The sequence below is a fragment of the Leptonotus elevatus genome, chromosome 7 (genome assembly GCF_054856555.1).
Source record: "Leptonotus elevatus isolate MCC_2025b chromosome 7, RoL_Lele_1.0, whole genome shotgun sequence".
Lineage (NCBI taxonomy): Eukaryota > Metazoa > Chordata > Actinopteri > Syngnathiformes > Syngnathidae > Leptonotus > Leptonotus elevatus.
Genome location: NC_141245.1, coordinates 428,567 through 445,740, shown reverse-complemented (window position 1 = coordinate 445,740; position 17,174 = coordinate 428,567). Strand labels below are relative to the sequence as shown.

Sequence of the window (17,174 nt, the reverse complement as noted above, 5' to 3'; positions counted from 1 at the left end):
ACTAAATGTTTAAGGACAAGAGAAAGTCTGTTAGACACAGTGAGAGAAGTGGGATGCGGAGGGAAGTCAGAACATCGGACCTGGTGGGAACAATTTGTATTTTAAATTTCATTTCAAAATTCCACTTTTTTCTTTTTTTTTTTACATCCTGTCCGTCGTCCGGGGAGATTCATGAAAATTTCAGATTTTCATCGCGGACAAATGGGAGGCAGAGTACACATGTTAATAACCACTAATACAATCTTTCTTCTCTTGTTTTTATAGCGCACAATATGATTGGCTAATTGTGAGTCAAAGAGCAGCCTTTTTTAAGTTAATTGGGTTAAATTAACTTTTTACTTTCCTTCTCAAGCAAGTTGGTGCATGGAGGAGGAGAGGGAAGAAAGGACGTGAGGGGAAGGGGGGTGTATGTGTGCCAAAAATATTTAACCACGCACAAAAATTGCATCCCCTGCCGTGAGATATTATAACTTTTACCACAGAAAAGTGGAGTTTCTTCAAAAAGTTTCCTTGTAAACAGATATTTAAACTTCAAACATCTGGAACAAAACAGCAAAACAGTAACATTCAGTCGTCTGAGCTTTTTCTATATTTATCTAAGATTTCCTGCTGCGTGCGTGGTCATTGAATGCACCTAGAGTGCACTGCATCACGAGTGCTTGCTTTTCTTTTGCTTCTCCGCGAATGTTTTTTTTTTTCATGTTTCAAAGCCCATGTGTGTTTTCATGTATTTATTGAAAAACATGTGTTGTACCCGCAGAAGGGGATACCATTTTTTTTTTACAGGGGTAAGTGGCTGCCCGTGTTGTTGCACTCCAGGTGACAAAAGACAGGACGCTGTGTGTGACGTAGGCCATCCCCAAAGCTGATGTGACACATATTTCAACACAAGGGGATCTGGCCGCAAAGGCGCAGAAACATTCACATTTTTCAACTTTGGCCGCACTGCACTGTCCTCCCACCGCTCCAAACGCGTCCTCCGCGCTTGCCCCACGCACGTGCCCGTCCGCGCTAAATTGTCTATTTGCAATCATGCCGCCTAAACATTAAGTAGCTGTGTAGCAAAATAATAAAAAATGTACTGAATCTCCTCAGTTAATGTGATTATTTTTTTCTTTTCTTTAGTCGTATAACGTGGGGAAAATTTGTCAACTGTGGACAGACGTGTATTGCTCCAGACTACATACTGTGTGAACCTTGTGTGCAAGGCCGTGTGGTGGAATGCATCCGACAAACTCTTTTGGTAATGTACAATGTGAAAAGAGGTCTGACCTCTCTATTATAAGAGTGAATGAAATTTCAGTTCGTTCATGTACAACTTTAATTTGTCACAGGAATTTTATGGCCCTGACCCCAAATCATCACCAGACTATGGTCGTATTATTAACGAAACTCACTTCAACAGAGTTGTGGGTCTGATGGAGGGGTATGCACCAGTACTAGGTGGCCAGTGTGATGCCTCACAGCGCTATATTGGTAGGTGCGCTTTTCATTTAAAACACACCTTTGTATGGCTCTAGTTTTTGTTAACTGAATGATTGCTCCAACAGCCCCGACCGTACTGAAGGATGTGCCCCCTCACGCCAAGCTGATGCAGGAAGAAATATTTGGTCCTCTGTTACCCATAGTGACTGTGAGTGGCTTGGATGAAGCCATTGATTTCATCAATGAGAGAGACAAACCTCTGGCCCTCTACATATTCTCCTCTGATAAACAGGTGAGAAAGCTGGATGAAGCATACTGTAAAGCATCACAACACGCCGACCTGCCAAATGCGGGAAAAAATGTATAAATTAATGTAGTTTTTGACAGTACACTCTTATCTTTTCTTCTTTCTTTCATTTCATCTTTTAATGTTTGATGATCTCTTCTTTTTATTTAAGATAGCAGAAAAGATGATAAAGGAGACTACAAGTGGAGGAGTGACCGTCAATGATGTTATGATGCACTACACACTCATTTCACTCCCATTTGGTGGTGTAGGTAAGTTCGTATTATCAAGTGTTCATAATCAGAAGTCGCTACAATAGTTAATTATGGAGTTCTTTGCTTTAGTAAGAGAATTAATAATCCCCTCAAAAACACAAATGATTCAAATGGCTTGCAATTTCTAGACAACAAATTTATTTAGTAATCACACACATACAGTATCAGTCACAGCCTAACCTATCAATCAAATGGAAATGAAATGCGAATAAAAGATGAAAAGAAAACATGCAACCTAACGAACTAAGATTAAAAGATATTGTAAAAGGTGAATGGGGAAAAAAATGGAAGCGTTTGACCTGTCAACCCTTTTTATCTTGGGATCAAAACGTTGCACCAGTGTGTTGTCTGATTGCAATAGAAGCGCATTTACAGGTCAGTTCAGGTGCACGGGAGGGAAGAGAGCCTCGGCAATGCATCCTCAGTTGAAGAAAAACTTAAACTGTCATCTGTTTGGAGAAAGGTGAGCGCACGCAGCTGGAATGTCGCGGCAGGTCCTCAGATTGAACAATGAGCGCACGGCTGGAATGCCGAGGCAGGTCCTTGGGTGGTTGCCTGGTTCCGTGCCCAAGTTTGCAAGGCACGTCGTGGAAGAAGCTGGGTGCAGGGTCCCCGCGGGGTCAAAAAAATCTTAAAAAGTCTCAAATTCATAAACTTAAATTTGAGGCCTTAAATGTCTTTAAAAAAACACCCATATTTTCATCCCAGGTCTAAAATTTTATTTACCAAAGTCTTAAAATTTACATCCACTCTGTCCATTCTAAGAAAAGAAACATGCGTGTGCTGTCTACACTTTTTGACAGGTGCAAATGTCATATGTGGACAGCTGCATGCACTGTTGTGTCACAACTCGTCACAATAAAGCTGTTGTCACAACTGGAATATGCATGTACTTTTATTTTGTCCCTCTTTTTTTATTGGACTCAACAATAACATCCATTACATAGTAACCCTAACCCTTGAGGTTACAATATGTCATACCAGAACAATTGCTTCTGACTTGCTCTGTGGGAGGCCACTTTGGCTGTAAGTTCTTTTCCATGGTGGGCAGTGTCGTCCGGATCTTCCTGCCTATCGACAGCTCCGCCGGGCTGACTCCTGTACCGCTGTGCGGAGAGTATCTGTAGGCCATGAAAGTGTCAGAGGGTAGTTGCGGTTGCGGACCCAAACGCAGGGAAGCAGGGAAAGGAGGCAGAGGTGAAAACAAAACGTGGGGAGGACACCAAAGCAAAAACTGGCAGCATGACGGGAGGAAAACGACAATGAATCGCCGCAGACAGAGGGGAGACAGGAGACTAAATACACACACACACACACACACACTAATGACACAACAAGACACACCTGGGGCAAGACACAAGTGGCTGAGGGCACTGATTGGTTGACACAAGGATTACACTTAACAAGACCAAGGGAGACACACAAGGAAAAACAGAACCCAAACATGACAGTACCCCTCCCTCAAGGGACGGCTCCCAGACGTCCCTAAAACAAAAAAAGTCCAAAAACAGGGCGGGCAGAAGGGGGCACGGAGGCGGGAAACTGGCCCATCCATCAGGGCCAGTCTGGAGGGCGTCTCGGACGCCAGACGAGGGGAGCCCAGCGATGCTGGTCAGGAGGGCGTCCCGGACGCCACACTGGAGCAGAAGACGGCTGCAGGGCGTGCGCCGCCAGACGAGGAACAGAGGTCGGCCGCAGGATGTGCGCCGCCGGACGAGGAGCAGAGGACGGCCGGAGGGCTTGCGCCGCCGGATGAGGAGCAGATGATGGCTGCAGGGCGTGCGCCGCCGGACGAGGAGCAGAAGACTGCCGCAGGGCTTGCCCGGCCAGACGAGGAGCAGAGGACTGCCGCAGGGCTTGCGCGGCCGGACGAGGAGCAGAGGAATACCGCAGGGCTTGCGCGGCCGGACGAGGAGCAGAGGACTGCCGCAGGGCTTGCGCGGCCGGACGAGGAGCAGAGGACGCCCGCAGGGCTTGCGCGGCCGGACGAGGAGCAGAGGACGCCCGCAGGGCTTGCGGTGACGGACGAGGAGCAGATGGCGGCAGCGAGACGTGCGCCGCCTGTCCACAATCATGGGCTTGAGATCGCCATGGCAGAGGCGAAGAGACTTGGCACGACAGCGGCCGAGGCAAAGAGGCCCGGGGCGGCAGCGGCACAGGCGAGGATGCCCGGGGCGGCAGCGGCACAGGCGAGGATGCCCGGGACGGCAGCGGAACAGGCAAGGAGGCCCGGGGCGGCAACGAAACAGGCGAGGATGCCCGGGGCGGCAGCGGCTCAGGAGAAGAGACCCGGGGTGGCAGCGGCACAGTTGAGGATGCCCGGGGCAGCAGCGGCACAGGCGAGGATGCCCGGAGCGGCAACGGCACAGGTGAAAAGGCTTGAGACTGAGGCTGCCGTGGAGCCGGGACAAGGACTTGAGGCTGCCGTGGAGCCGGGACAAGGACTTGAGACTGCCGTGGAGCCGGGACGGGGACTTGAGGCTGCCGTGGAGCTAGGATGGGGACTTGAGGCTGCCGTGGAGCTAGGACGGGGATTTGAGGCTACTGAGGATCCGGGACGGGGACTTGAGGCTGCGGCAGACGTGGTTCGGGGACTTGAGGCTGCGGCAGACGTGGTTCGGGGACTTGAGGCTGCGGCAGACATGGTTCGGGACTTGAGGCTGCGGCAGACGTGGTTCGGGGACTTGAGTTTGCCGTGGAGCCGGGACGGGGACTTGAGGTTGCAGCGGCATAGGCAAAACGGCTGGGGGCTGCAGCTTGGCTCTCTGTTGCCTAATCTTTTGCCTCCTTAGAGCTGGGGCTTGTGCTTGGCTTGGCAATGCTTGGCGGTGTTTGGCTTGGCGGTGCTTGGCGTGGAGGTAGCTGGGTGGACGTGACTTGGGGTGGCGTGGCTGAAGCAGACTTGGCTGAGGCAGACTTGATAGCAGGAACCGGGGGCACATCAGTCTGCCACCATGGGGAGTGAGGAGCAACAGGGATACTAGAAAACGAGGGAAACTGGCCCACTCATCAGGACCAGTCAGGAGGGCGTCCCGGACGCCAGACGAGGGGAGCCCGGCGTCGCCGGTCAGGAGGGCGTCCCGGACGCCACACTGGAGCAGAAGACGGCCGCAGGGCGTGCGCCCGCCGGATGAGGATTAGAGGACAGCCACAGGGTGTGCGCCGCAGGACGAGGAGCAGAGGACGGCCACAGGGCTTGCGCCGCCTACACCTCCTAGTCACTAATCCATCACTCACAGACAGTTAATCCCGAACAGAAAAGTACTCCCTAACACTGCTGTGTGTTTGCACTACATGTTTAGGCCACCCCCCTTGTATGTACCTGATGACATCTTGCAGTTGCTGGTCCGCTGCTGTCTCAGCCCGGATACAGTCCATTTTCTTGGGGGATGCAGGGATGCTGTTCATCACCGCTGTGATGTAGCCCTCCACGTCCACGTGATCGGCCTGGCTGAGTTCTGTCTCTCTTTCTGGACAGCAGGTCTGCCACGACCAGGGTTTTCCCTGGTGCATACACAGCCTCTGGGTTGAACCTTATCAACCGCATTAAAAGTTTCTGACACCGCAGGGGCACACTGTCAGGGTCCTTGCAGTTCATCAGAGGCATAAGCGGTTTGTGGTCAGTAATTAGTATGAAGGATGGTAGACCATACAGGTAAGTCTGAAACCTCTCACATGACCACACGCTCACTAGGCACTCTTTGTCGGAGCATACCTAGTCTCAGCCTCGGTCAGCCGTCTAGAAGAATATGCCACCGGTCTCCAGTCGTCCCCATGGATCTGCAATAAGACCCATCCATCCATCCATTTTCTGTACCGCTTGTCCTCACAAGGGTCGCGGGGTTGCTGGAGCCTATCCCAGCTGGCTTCGGGCAGTAGGCGGGGTACACCCTGAACTGGTTGCCAGCCAATCGCAATAAGACCCCCCCATCCCATAGCTACTTGCGTCCGCTAAGACTGCTGTCTTCTTGACATCATAATACACTAAGGTAGGAGACGTCGTCAAAAGCCCCTTAATTTTGTTGAAAGCTGCCTTCTGCCACACAACCATACTGCATCTGATTTTAACAGTTCATACAGGGGTTGAGCCACTGTAGACAGGTCTGGGATGTATTTACCTAGATAAGTAATCATGCCAAGTGAACTTTGCAGCTCTTGGGCATTCTCCGGCTGGTCAAGGTTGTTGATTGCGGACATCTTCTGCGGGTTGGGCCGGACACCATCTTTGTTGATCACCTGACCAAGGAATTGCAGCTCCCTTGGCCTAAGCACAGATTTCTCTGTAATCAGTTTGAGGCCTAAAGCCTCCAGCCGCTCCATCACCTTCTGCAGACGCTTATCATGTTCTACAATGTCGTCCATGTAGACGGCAACTCCCTGTAACCCTTCTAGAGTCTCAATCATCTTTCTTTGGAAAATCTCTAGGGCACTAGTTATCCCAAATGGCAGACGCTTAAAGCAATACCGTCCATATGGGGTAATGAATGTGGTCAACCTTTGGTTGTGTTGTCCAGGGGAATCTGCCAGAACCCTGAAGCACCATCCAGGGACGAGAACACTGAGGAACCGTTGAGCTGAGTTGTCATTTTTTCGGCTGTCGGCAAGATGAAGCTCTCTCTCTTTACCGCTTTGTTGAGCTTCTTCAGGTCGACACAGATGCATGTCCGTCCTGTCTTTTTGGGGACAGGCACCATTGGGGCGCACCACTCCGTTCGCTCGGTCACAGGCTCGATGATGTCGTTAGCCTCCATCCGGGCTAGCTCCTCCTTCACTGCCCCCATGAGGGGAATGGGCACTCTTCTTGCAGTGCAGACCGCATAGGGCTGTGCATTGTATTGGCATTGTATTGTAGCACTATTTTTACTGACTGTGTTTTTAGCAGGCCAAACTCCTGTTTGCTGCTGTGGATCTCCAACACTCACTTCACTAGTCCCATAGCCAAAGCTGCTGGCCTACTAAGCAGATTGTTTACATTCTGCCCTCTAATAACATAAACCCTGGAGGTGTAACGATTACCCTTGTGGCTGATTTAAGTGATAAATTGTCTGAAACAGTTCAATCTTCCACCAGGGCCACTCAGCATTTTCTTTGGCTTCTGTAGGACCCTTTTCTTTTGCAGTTATTTGTACATGTTTTCAATTACGATGCTACAGTTAGCCCCAGTATCAATTTTAAAATTAACTGGTGTGTCTTCCATATTCAACATAAGTCCATTCATCATCATCATGGGCACTACTACTGTTGACTGAGCCCATGAAATAATAATCATCTTCTTGCCCCCCATCCTCAATCACTTTACCCACTTGCCTGCTTTGGCACACTCTCTCCTAGTGCCCCTTTTTTCCACATCTGTTACAGGCAGATCTTCTGTGGGCGCTGCCATTTAGGTTTGGCACCGCTGCCATCTCGTAGTTGTGCCACTTCCTGTATGGAGTCAACTTGCTCACCTCCTTGCTGACTGACTTGGAATTTTACCTCCTCCGACTATATATATATATATAGTCATGCTGTCAAAGTTAAAGCATTAACTGATTAATTAATCACAAAAAATATCGCATTAATCATAAATTAATGCAGATTAATCGCACTATGAATTTAGACCATAGATGATCCTTAAGTGTGACAGCAGATGGCTACGTTTAAGGTAGCACAGGTTGTTTTAGCAATAAACATAATTACATGCATTAAAGTAAAGCATTTAATAAATGTTTACGTATGACATTTAGAATATTTGTTGAGGATGAGCGTGTGCAGTGGATATATATATATATATATAAATTGTTATGTTGTGCATTGCATGACTGTGTCAGTAATGTATTTAAAATGGATTTAATATTGAGCAGTCAGGATTACTTGTATCTGCAGAATTATACAAGACGTGTATTTCGTTGGGACATTACCATTTGGAGACAGTCCTCTAATAAATATGACCACATAGGTTGTTTTGAAAAGGTGCCAAATAACGACCAAGTGTTACGTGTTTTAGTTTTGCGACCTCTACCGGCCATGTTGAATAACGCAAAATTCCAAAAGCTGGACACGAACCTGGCTCCTCTGGTCAGAAGATGAGTGTTTATCTGACTGAGCCAGTGATTGCTTTAGTGTTGTCTTCATGTTTTGTTAGTGTTCACTACATGTTTTGTAGCGGTCTACAACCTTACTGTGCCTTTTACTAACCTCAACCATTAGTTTCCCATGTAAAGACGTGTACTGTACAACCTCACTGAAAGCCTTTGCTAACCCCCACCATTAGTCTGTGACGGCGAATTGACATACATGTCAACACTAAAAAAGACACTAACATCATTACCGGCCTGTTAGCTCAGTAAGATAAACGTTTGTCTTCCAATCAGACTAGCTGGGTTCAAGTCTAGCTTTTGGATTTTTGCGCTATTCAACATGGCTAATAGAGGTCGCTTAACTACAATATGTGACACTTGGTGCATGTATTTTGGTGCATGGTAAAATGACCAATATGGTCGTTATTGTTGGAGGACTTGTTGACCATTTGCTCTGTCACTAAGGATTGCATTTACTATGAATGTGTAAAATTTGAAATCAATAACTTTTTAAAAGTAGAACTGTGGCTGATCATTGGATTCGGCTGCATTGGAGGAGGGATACATGAAAAACAGGCTGAATAGGGGCTCTCGTGGACTAGACTTGGGCACCTATGCCCTACACACTCTTCCACTTGGTCCAGCCCGGAACATATTAGCAGTGTCTGATCGCCTAGGGACTCTTTTGACCTGACACCGCACCCTGGACAGAAGAAGAGCATGTAAGTAAAACATGCAAAACACACCACACTCTCACCAACACCCAATACTCAAATCATTCACTGCACGCACACAATGCCCCAAAAAATTGCCAATTTAAAACATACAGTAGCACAAATATTGCACGTTACTCAATAACATCTACTCCACAGGCTGGCCGCCCTTTATGGATGCCACCACGACCAGGCCTGTGGGCAACCAGTTTAATAAATATTTTTAAAACCTCAACTATGTGCAATATCTCTTTCTTGGTCAAATTAGCTTTCGTCAGGGGACTTCCGGTGACGTCATGAGGCAAGTAGCAGCATAAACGCTGAGCTCCGCCGGACGAGATCATAAAAAGCAGTGACAACAATCTTCTCCGACCATATTCAACTAAGAAGTATATGATGCATTCATCTACGAAACATAGATGATCTAGCAAACAAAAAGCTTCAAAAGAAAAAGACGATAAACAACGGAGACCGCCGAATCCAGCTAGCATTAGCTCGACTGTTACTAGCAAAGCTAACATCGAAAAAGCCAGCCGGAACAAGTGGGGCCGCTAATGGAGGAGATAAGGAAACTCCAAAAAGAGAACCAAGAAGGCCACAGTCAAACTAAAATATCCCTGGAAAGGCTGGAACAAGTAATGGCGGACGTAAAACAACAAATAGGAGAACACGAAGAGAGGATTCACGCCTTGGAGGAAAGGACGAGCATGATTGAGGACGCAACAAACCGGCAACAGAGGGCTCTCCGGTACATACTTCCCTGCGACATTGAACTCTCAGCTGCATGTGACGACCTCCAAAATAGAATGAGATGAAATAATATCAGAATCTTTCAGATACCTGAGGGAAGTGAGGGGAGAGATATGGCTGGGTTCGTGAAAGATCTACTACACAGTGCTGAAATTACCACCCGAGTTGGAGGTCCAGAATGAGAGGGCACACTGCTCACTGCAACCTAAACCTAAAGATCCAGCAGCACTTCCCAGGTCGATCATAGTGAGATTTTTGGATGCAAGGGTTAAAGATGTGGTTATAAGGCAAGCATGGAGCCAGGGACAAACTTTCTTTCAAGACAAGAGAATCTTTTTTTTATCAAGATTACTCTCCAGAGCTTCAAAAGAAACGTGCAAAGGTTCGTGAAGTTATGAAGGAACTCAAGGAGAAAGATGTACAAGCAAACTGCTTGTATCAAGCAAGGCTGAAACTTAAGTTAAGCACAGGAGAGAAGATCTTTGACACATTGTCAAGTGCTACAGCGACGTTGAAGGACCTGGGCATCGAGATGCATGGCGGAGAGCGGGACAGGATCGAGGAGGAGTTGATGGAAGGGTGGTGGAGCAACACAAAGAAGAAGAAGAAGAAGAATTGGGCGATGTCATCAGCAGACCTCAAGGCATTTCTACAAGGGGAAGATTAAACTACTTCTGAGTCCCAAGGTAGACTAAAACTTGTTAAAAAGTAAAGGTCGGAACAGATTTGTGATACAATATGTCATTATTATGAAAACATTTTTTTTATTAAGTGATATTATGTCATTGTTGTCACTGAAAATTAATGTAGCTTTGGTTAAGGATGGATGGATATTGGATGGATATTGGTTGTGAATGCAGCTTTTGATTTTATTTTCCTTGCTATGAGTGGTTTACATTCGTTTAGACCTTTTTTACATTTAAGTGTAATATCGGTTCTTCTTGCACATGTTGTGCATGTTCCCACAGAGATGATTGGTCACACTTCTCTGCCCCACCGAGGGTGGGGACCGAACACAGTTTGGATAGTGTCTGAGGTGTGTTCGGTTGGTAGGTTGGAAGTTCAACTTATTTTTGTTCAAGTTTTTTGCTTTATTTTTAGATTCCCCTTGACACATTTTGTTGATCATAGATTTTTCAAATGCGTACAAAGTTGTGGCAAAATATTGCCTTTCAAATATATGTTCCTCTACATTCAGACACACATTTGGACACAATTTGGAAATGATGACACTCCTTAACTTTGTTAGTTATAATATAAAAGGAATAAACAGCCCAATAAAAAGGAAGAAGATCTTAAGCCAGTTGAAATCGATGCAATGTGCACACATTTGTCCAAACCAGAACACATCAAGTTAAAAAGGGAATGGGTGGACCAAGTTTACAGTGCATCATATGGAAGGAAGGAGTGGCTATCCTTTTTAACAAATCTGTATATTATAATAATGAAAAAACATTTCAAGATACAGAGGGCCGGTACGTGATGGTGGTGGGAACGATTGCAGGACAGAAAATAACTATCCTTAATATATATGCACCAAATGAAGATTGCCCACAATTTATTGAGAGATGGCATCATCGTTATTGGGGGAGATTTCAATTGTACATTAAATAATAAATGTACCCACAACGATGAAACCACAATCTAGAATGTCAAAAACTTTATTTAATCATATGAGAGAGTTGGGTTTGGTGGATATCTAGCGGCAGTTCCACCCAAGAGAGAAAGATTTCACATTCATGTCACAGGTACATGGAAGCTATTCAAGAATAGACAACTTTCTAATTTCAAAACCCCTCATATACAGGGTAAAAAGCAATACAATAGGATCAATAACAATTTCAGATCATAGCCCAGTTACTATGGAAATTAACTTGAGAGCCGATAGCACTTTTAAATATTGGAGACTTAATGTTTCTCTACTAACAGATGTTCATATAAAACAAGAAATTCACTCAGCCCTGGCTGAATATATTGCCCTAAATGACAATGATACTGTTTTTCCTTCAGTGTTATGGGATGCAGGAAAGGCTACGATGAGGGGGAAGATTATATATCTAGGATCTCGACTCAAGAAGCAAAGGCTAGCTAAACAACTTGAATTGGAGAATGAAATTGAACAATTGGAGAAGGAACATAAAATAAATAACAAAGAGGAGATACTCAAAAAGCTGAAAGAGGCTAGGTTGAAGTTAGATGAGATTTTGACATATAAAGCAGAAGGGGCCCTGAGGTTCTTGAGTAGAAAATATTACGAAATGGGAAATAAGGCAAGTAGATTGCTGGCCTTCCAACTTCGTAAGGCACAATCCAACCGGATAGTTCCTAAAATTAGACACCCAGAAATTTATCAGATTGAGTCACACCCTAAAGAAATATCACAAGCTTTTGCAGAATATTATGAACAATTGTATAAGGTGTGGCTCAAGAATCTTTGAAAGATGACATAAATAGATTTTTAAAAACCCTGAAAATGACTAGATTGGCAGAGGAGGAAGCAACAGAATTAGTAGAACCAATTAGAGAAGAGGAGATCAAGGATGCAATAGCAACATAAACAAATAATAAAACCCCGTAAATAGATGGTTTCGGAGGAAAATACTATAACGTTTTGGAGAGTGAACTCACACCCTTGTTGTGGAAAGTGTACAATTATGTTTTGAAGTCAGGAAATCCTCCAGATTCATGGTCAAAAGCAATTATCACGGTCCTACATAAATGTACCAGTTATCGTCCCATAAATTTACTGTGTGTGGATAAGATATTAACATCAATCATAGCGGCTAGAATACAAAAACACATAAGGAAGTTAATCAAACCGGACCAAACAGGATTTATTTCAGGGCGCCAAGGAACAAATAATATAAGAAGAGTCTTAAATATACAATCAATAGCAACACGAGATATACAGCCCTCAATGCTTCTTAGCCTTGATGCTGAGAAGGCATTCGATAGGGTAGATCGACAATTTCTTAGACATACAATATTAGAAATGGGTTTTGGAGAATAATTTGCCAAGTGGATTGATGCGCTATATAAAGACCCCAAATCCAAAGTAAAGGTTAATGGTCAATGCTCAGATTTTTTCAATGTAGAAAGAGGTGTGAGACAGGGGGATTCGTTATCACCGATCCTTTTTGCAATCAGCATTGAACCCCTGGCATAGGCAATACGCCAAAAAGATGAGATACAGGGGATAACCAATGAGGGGGGAACAGTTCTTAAGGTAGCACTTTTTGCAGACAATATTTAAATTTTCAATAAGAATCCACTGACTTCTGTACCGGCACTTATGCAGTGCTTGGATGAATACGGAGTAATTTCGGGATATAAAATTAATCAAAATAAATCCGAAGCAATGATGCTTTCAGGAAATTGGCCAGTACAATTAAGTACAGACTTTTCATTTCGCTGGTCCAAACAGGGTTTTCGTTATTTGGGGATAGTTCTTACTCACCGTCCAAAATAATTGTTTAAGGCTAACTATGTTAAATTAACAACACAAATAAGGAATGACTTGACACGATGGGAGGTCCTCCCTTTGTCTTTGTTTGGCAGAGTGGCAACAGTAAAAATTAATATACTTCCGAGACTCCTCTTCTTGTTTCAAGCTTTACCCACGAGAGTTCCAGTCTCCTTTTTTAAGACACTGAATAATTTAATTTCTAAATTTATCCGACAAAACAAAAGACCTAGAACAAGACTCAAAATCTTGACCATGGCAAAAGATCGTGGAGGGGTGGTCTTACCTGACCTAAAACACTATTATTGGGCTGCCCAACTGACTGTAATAATGTCATGGATTACCAAGATGAAGAAACAGGGTGGTTTAAAATAGAATAAAGTACAACGAAAGGGATTGCATTGGCGGTACTACCTTTTATGGGTATCAAAGCAGTCGATTGGCTTAAAATTGAGAATGAGTGGGTTAAACACACTCTTAAAGTGTGGGAAACGGTTAAGAAAAAACTAGGGATGCCAGAAACATTCTCAAGATGCATGCTGATCTTACCATAATCAATCAAATGTTTGATGGGACAATGGTCAGATCATTTGAACAACTTAATACAACAATTTGGGCTTGTACCTAACGATTTGTACAGATACCTTCAAATAAGACACTATCTTATGAGCCATAAAGAGCGAGAGATACTAAGTAGAAGCCCAAACAAAGTAGAGGAATATTTCATTTCTGTGGCGCAGTCAGGTAGTCCAAATAAGAAACATCTTTCTCATTTATATAAAAGGATATGTTATGACACTTAAATACACTAGATATCAAGGAAAAGTGGGAAATGGAACTGAATACTATAATTCAAGACAATATATGGGAAGAGTTGTGTATGGACAGTCACAAAGGATTGAGAAGTCAATTATGGAATGAATTCGATTTGAAATTAAAAATGAGGTATTTTAATACTCCTCTTAAGATTTCTAAGTTTGTAAATGCACCCTTATGTGAGAGGTGCTGGAGGAATTGTGGAGGAATTGGTGACTATCTACATATCTTTTGGGACTGTCCTAAGGATGTTGGAAAATTGTTAAGGAAGAAATGGAAAAAATTGTAAAAGTAAATGTTCCGTTAGATCCGGTGGTGTACGTACTTGGAGATGTGACAAAGGGTCAATATGATTCAAGACAAAGGTATATTTTACGGATTCTGTTATTGTTGGCTAAGAAAATTATAACGGTGAATTGGAGGACTATTTCTGCACCAAATATAGCACAGTGGAGACAGAGACTGAAGCAGGTTTACACCATGGAACAAATGACTGCAAGACTGCAAATGACAATTGATCTTTTTATGGATGGAAAGATGTGGTGTCTTATCTGGACTCTCTTTAGAAAAGCAGAATGATGTGTCTTGGAATATTTAACTCTGATGTTTGAATTGTTGTTACAATGTGCGCATTTTATTTTATTTTTCTCTCAAAGTCAGTTTTATTCTTTTGATTAAGGGGTTTGTTTTGTTGTTTATCGGTTAAGCATAATGTTGTGTTAATTGTGAAAATGAAAAATAAAAAGTTCCGAAAATAAATAAATAATTAGCATTCTTCTAAGTGACATGGGCAAAAAGTGCTGCATGACTATTAAAGTGCTCAGTGCAAAGTGCAGAGTAGACGTTACGAAAAGTGTATTTGTTCCAATTACTTATGTTTACAGGATTGCAGGAAGGAATCATTTTTTGCACCATTATTCGTGCTTTTTGTGATTTCATACTACTGCTTCATTTTCTAGGTCAGAGTGGTATGGGCTTCTATCATGGAAAACACACCTTTGACCGGTTGAGCCACCAGAGGGCATGTCTACTCCGTTCACTTGGCATGGAAAGTATCAACCTACCTCGGTACCCACCTCAGGACCGCCAGCGTGCAAGAAGGGCACGGATGGCCCTCATGTCACCCTTAATTGACTTTTCCAAGAAGACTTATATCTGGGCCATCAGTATGACCATCATTGCATTTGGCCTACTCATTACTTTGCTAGTCATTTTGCTCATTGGTGCCGGCTTGAATTGTACCTGCTGGTATTGGAGAGGTTTTTTTAATTAAACCAGGCAAAGGACTGCCTTATCTATTATGGTTGCCAATTGAAAATAATAGGTGGATTTCTCTTTGATGTACCATAAATCACCATTACTAACAAAAATATAAGATTGTGCCCTGTATGCTACAGTTTCAATAAATATATGCAGATTAATTTACATTGAGTGTGTATATATATATATATATATATATATATATATATATATATATATATATATATATATATATATATATATATATATATATATAAGTAAACTGATTTATAATGACAACTAACTAAATAAATAAATAGGTAAGTAAATAAATATAAGTTTGTGTATAAAAACATTTTGGGTAATGGTTTTTATTTCAAAATAACACACTTACAGTATGTTTGCTTTGAATAATAGTTGTTTTGTTTTTTTTACTAGAATTTGAACGATTCAAAGGATGCTCATGGTGATTTCGTTCTTTACAGCAGTGACAAGTAAAAAAAAATTGGGTAATGAATTTGAAAATTTGTTTTTAAAGCACATATAATCACATTTTTTAAGAAATGCATTTTGCTACCATATTTATCTAACGGATAGAGACGTCATGTGCCTACGGAAATGTTTCAACTGTTGATCCTGAAGGCATTAGGCTGCATTATTGGACAGCAACATGACCAAAGGTCTAGAGCAGGGGTGGGCAAACTCAGTCCTTTTTGGATTTTGGAGGTTTTCCTCTTCCAACACAGGTTTTGGAGGTTTTCCTCTTCCAACACAAGCTGATTCCAATCAACAGGATTGTTATCAGGCTTATGCAGAGCTTGCTGGATGAGCTGAGCATATACCAGCTGTGTTGGAGAAGGGAAACATCCAAAACCTGCAGGATCCCGGCCCTCGAGGGCTGAGTTTGCCTACCACTGGCCTAGAGAGCAATGTCCTCCTTTGGATGAGGAAGATGCAGCGCCACATGGCGTGTTTTCAGGTATGAAATAAATCAGTCAAGCCAGCCACCAGATTAATTGTTCACAACATGCACTCCTAACAATGTAAGGACGGCCAACTTCAAAATAAAAGCCCAACCGATAATGACACGGACATCAATGCTTTGTTAGGCTTTTATAATGCTGCATTCGAGGATGGTCGGAAGTCGAATATATCCAAGTTGCTTTTTCCCAATTCTGACCTGAAAGCGTTTGAAGCGACCAAAATGGCAGATAGTGATAAATTGTTTTTTATTTCGGTCCTCAAAACTAATTTTGACCTCTAGCAAACTTACCTTCACGCAATTTTGCTTCATTTATTGTTTTTATCTTATTTCATAAGCATTCCATACAGTTCAGTAGTTCACCGTATAATTGCATGCAGGGAGATAGCGGCCTACGTACGTTGTGTTACGTGAAGTTATGTAGAATATTTATGAATGACGAAAGCTATCTAGTTTTATACTCGTAAATTGTGTTTAACCACGGTCTGTGTTTCCAAAGGGGTCGCCATTGTAGAGTGACGTCACTTGTAGTTTGTCGATGAAGTTGGGGTCCTTTTTTTTCCGGCTTCGCAAGTGGAATTTCTGAGTTCAAGGGGGCTTTCCTGTCCGTACACACTTTCTGGTTTGAACTCGGGAAAAGTCCGACTTCTGACCATCCTCGAATGCAGTATTAGTGCTCCACTGCAATGCAAAGGAATAATAATCGTTGTGGTGGATAGCTTGACTGCGTCTTTTCGAATAAAATTGCTCAATTAAATTAATCCTATATGTTGTGTAATTGTTTTTTTCCTTTATATATATATATATATATATATATATATATATATATATATATATATATATATATATATATATATATATATATATATATATATATATATTCTGCTCACAATTCAACAAAACAAACATTTTATCCCGTACCAAGTTACCCAGAAACATAATACATATCTACATACACCTCGACACCTCCACACACACCCACACATACACAAGGGAAATAATAAGTGGGACAAGCACTAAGCCCCAAACCAGTTGTACACCAGCACAGATTCAGCACCATCCCACCAATAACAGGGCAGGAACAGAGTGCAGCTATATACAGGTAGTCCTCAAGTTACAAACACAATGGGTTCCGAGAGGTTGTTTGTAAGTCAAATTTGTTTGTA

The 17,174-nt window shown here is 43.2% G+C and overlaps 1 protein-coding gene across 3 annotated transcripts in view; it reads left to right on the top strand.

Annotated features, from left to right (window-relative positions):
• LOC147170334 (aldehyde dehydrogenase family 3 member A2-like) overlaps positions 1–15,208 on the top strand; it is a 45,136-nt gene extending 29,928 nt beyond the window's left edge. For 2 of the 3 annotated variants that reach the window (XM_086081380.1, XM_086081381.1), the window contains exons 6-10: positions 1,126–1,243; positions 1,335–1,476; positions 1,551–1,717; positions 1,884–1,983; positions 14,747–15,208. In XM_086081380.1, the coding sequence (XP_085937506.1) occupies positions 1,126–1,243; positions 1,335–1,476; positions 1,551–1,717; positions 1,884–1,983; positions 14,747–15,060 (841 nt within the window). In that variant the 3' untranslated portion in view covers positions 15,061–15,208. Of the gene's footprint in view, positions 1–1,125; positions 1,244–1,334; positions 1,477–1,550; positions 1,718–1,883; positions 1,984–7,344; positions 7,964–14,746 lie in introns of those variants that run through there. The other variant, XM_086081382.1, reaches the window with a different exon arrangement.
• Positions 15,209–17,174: the final 1,966 nt, after the last annotated feature.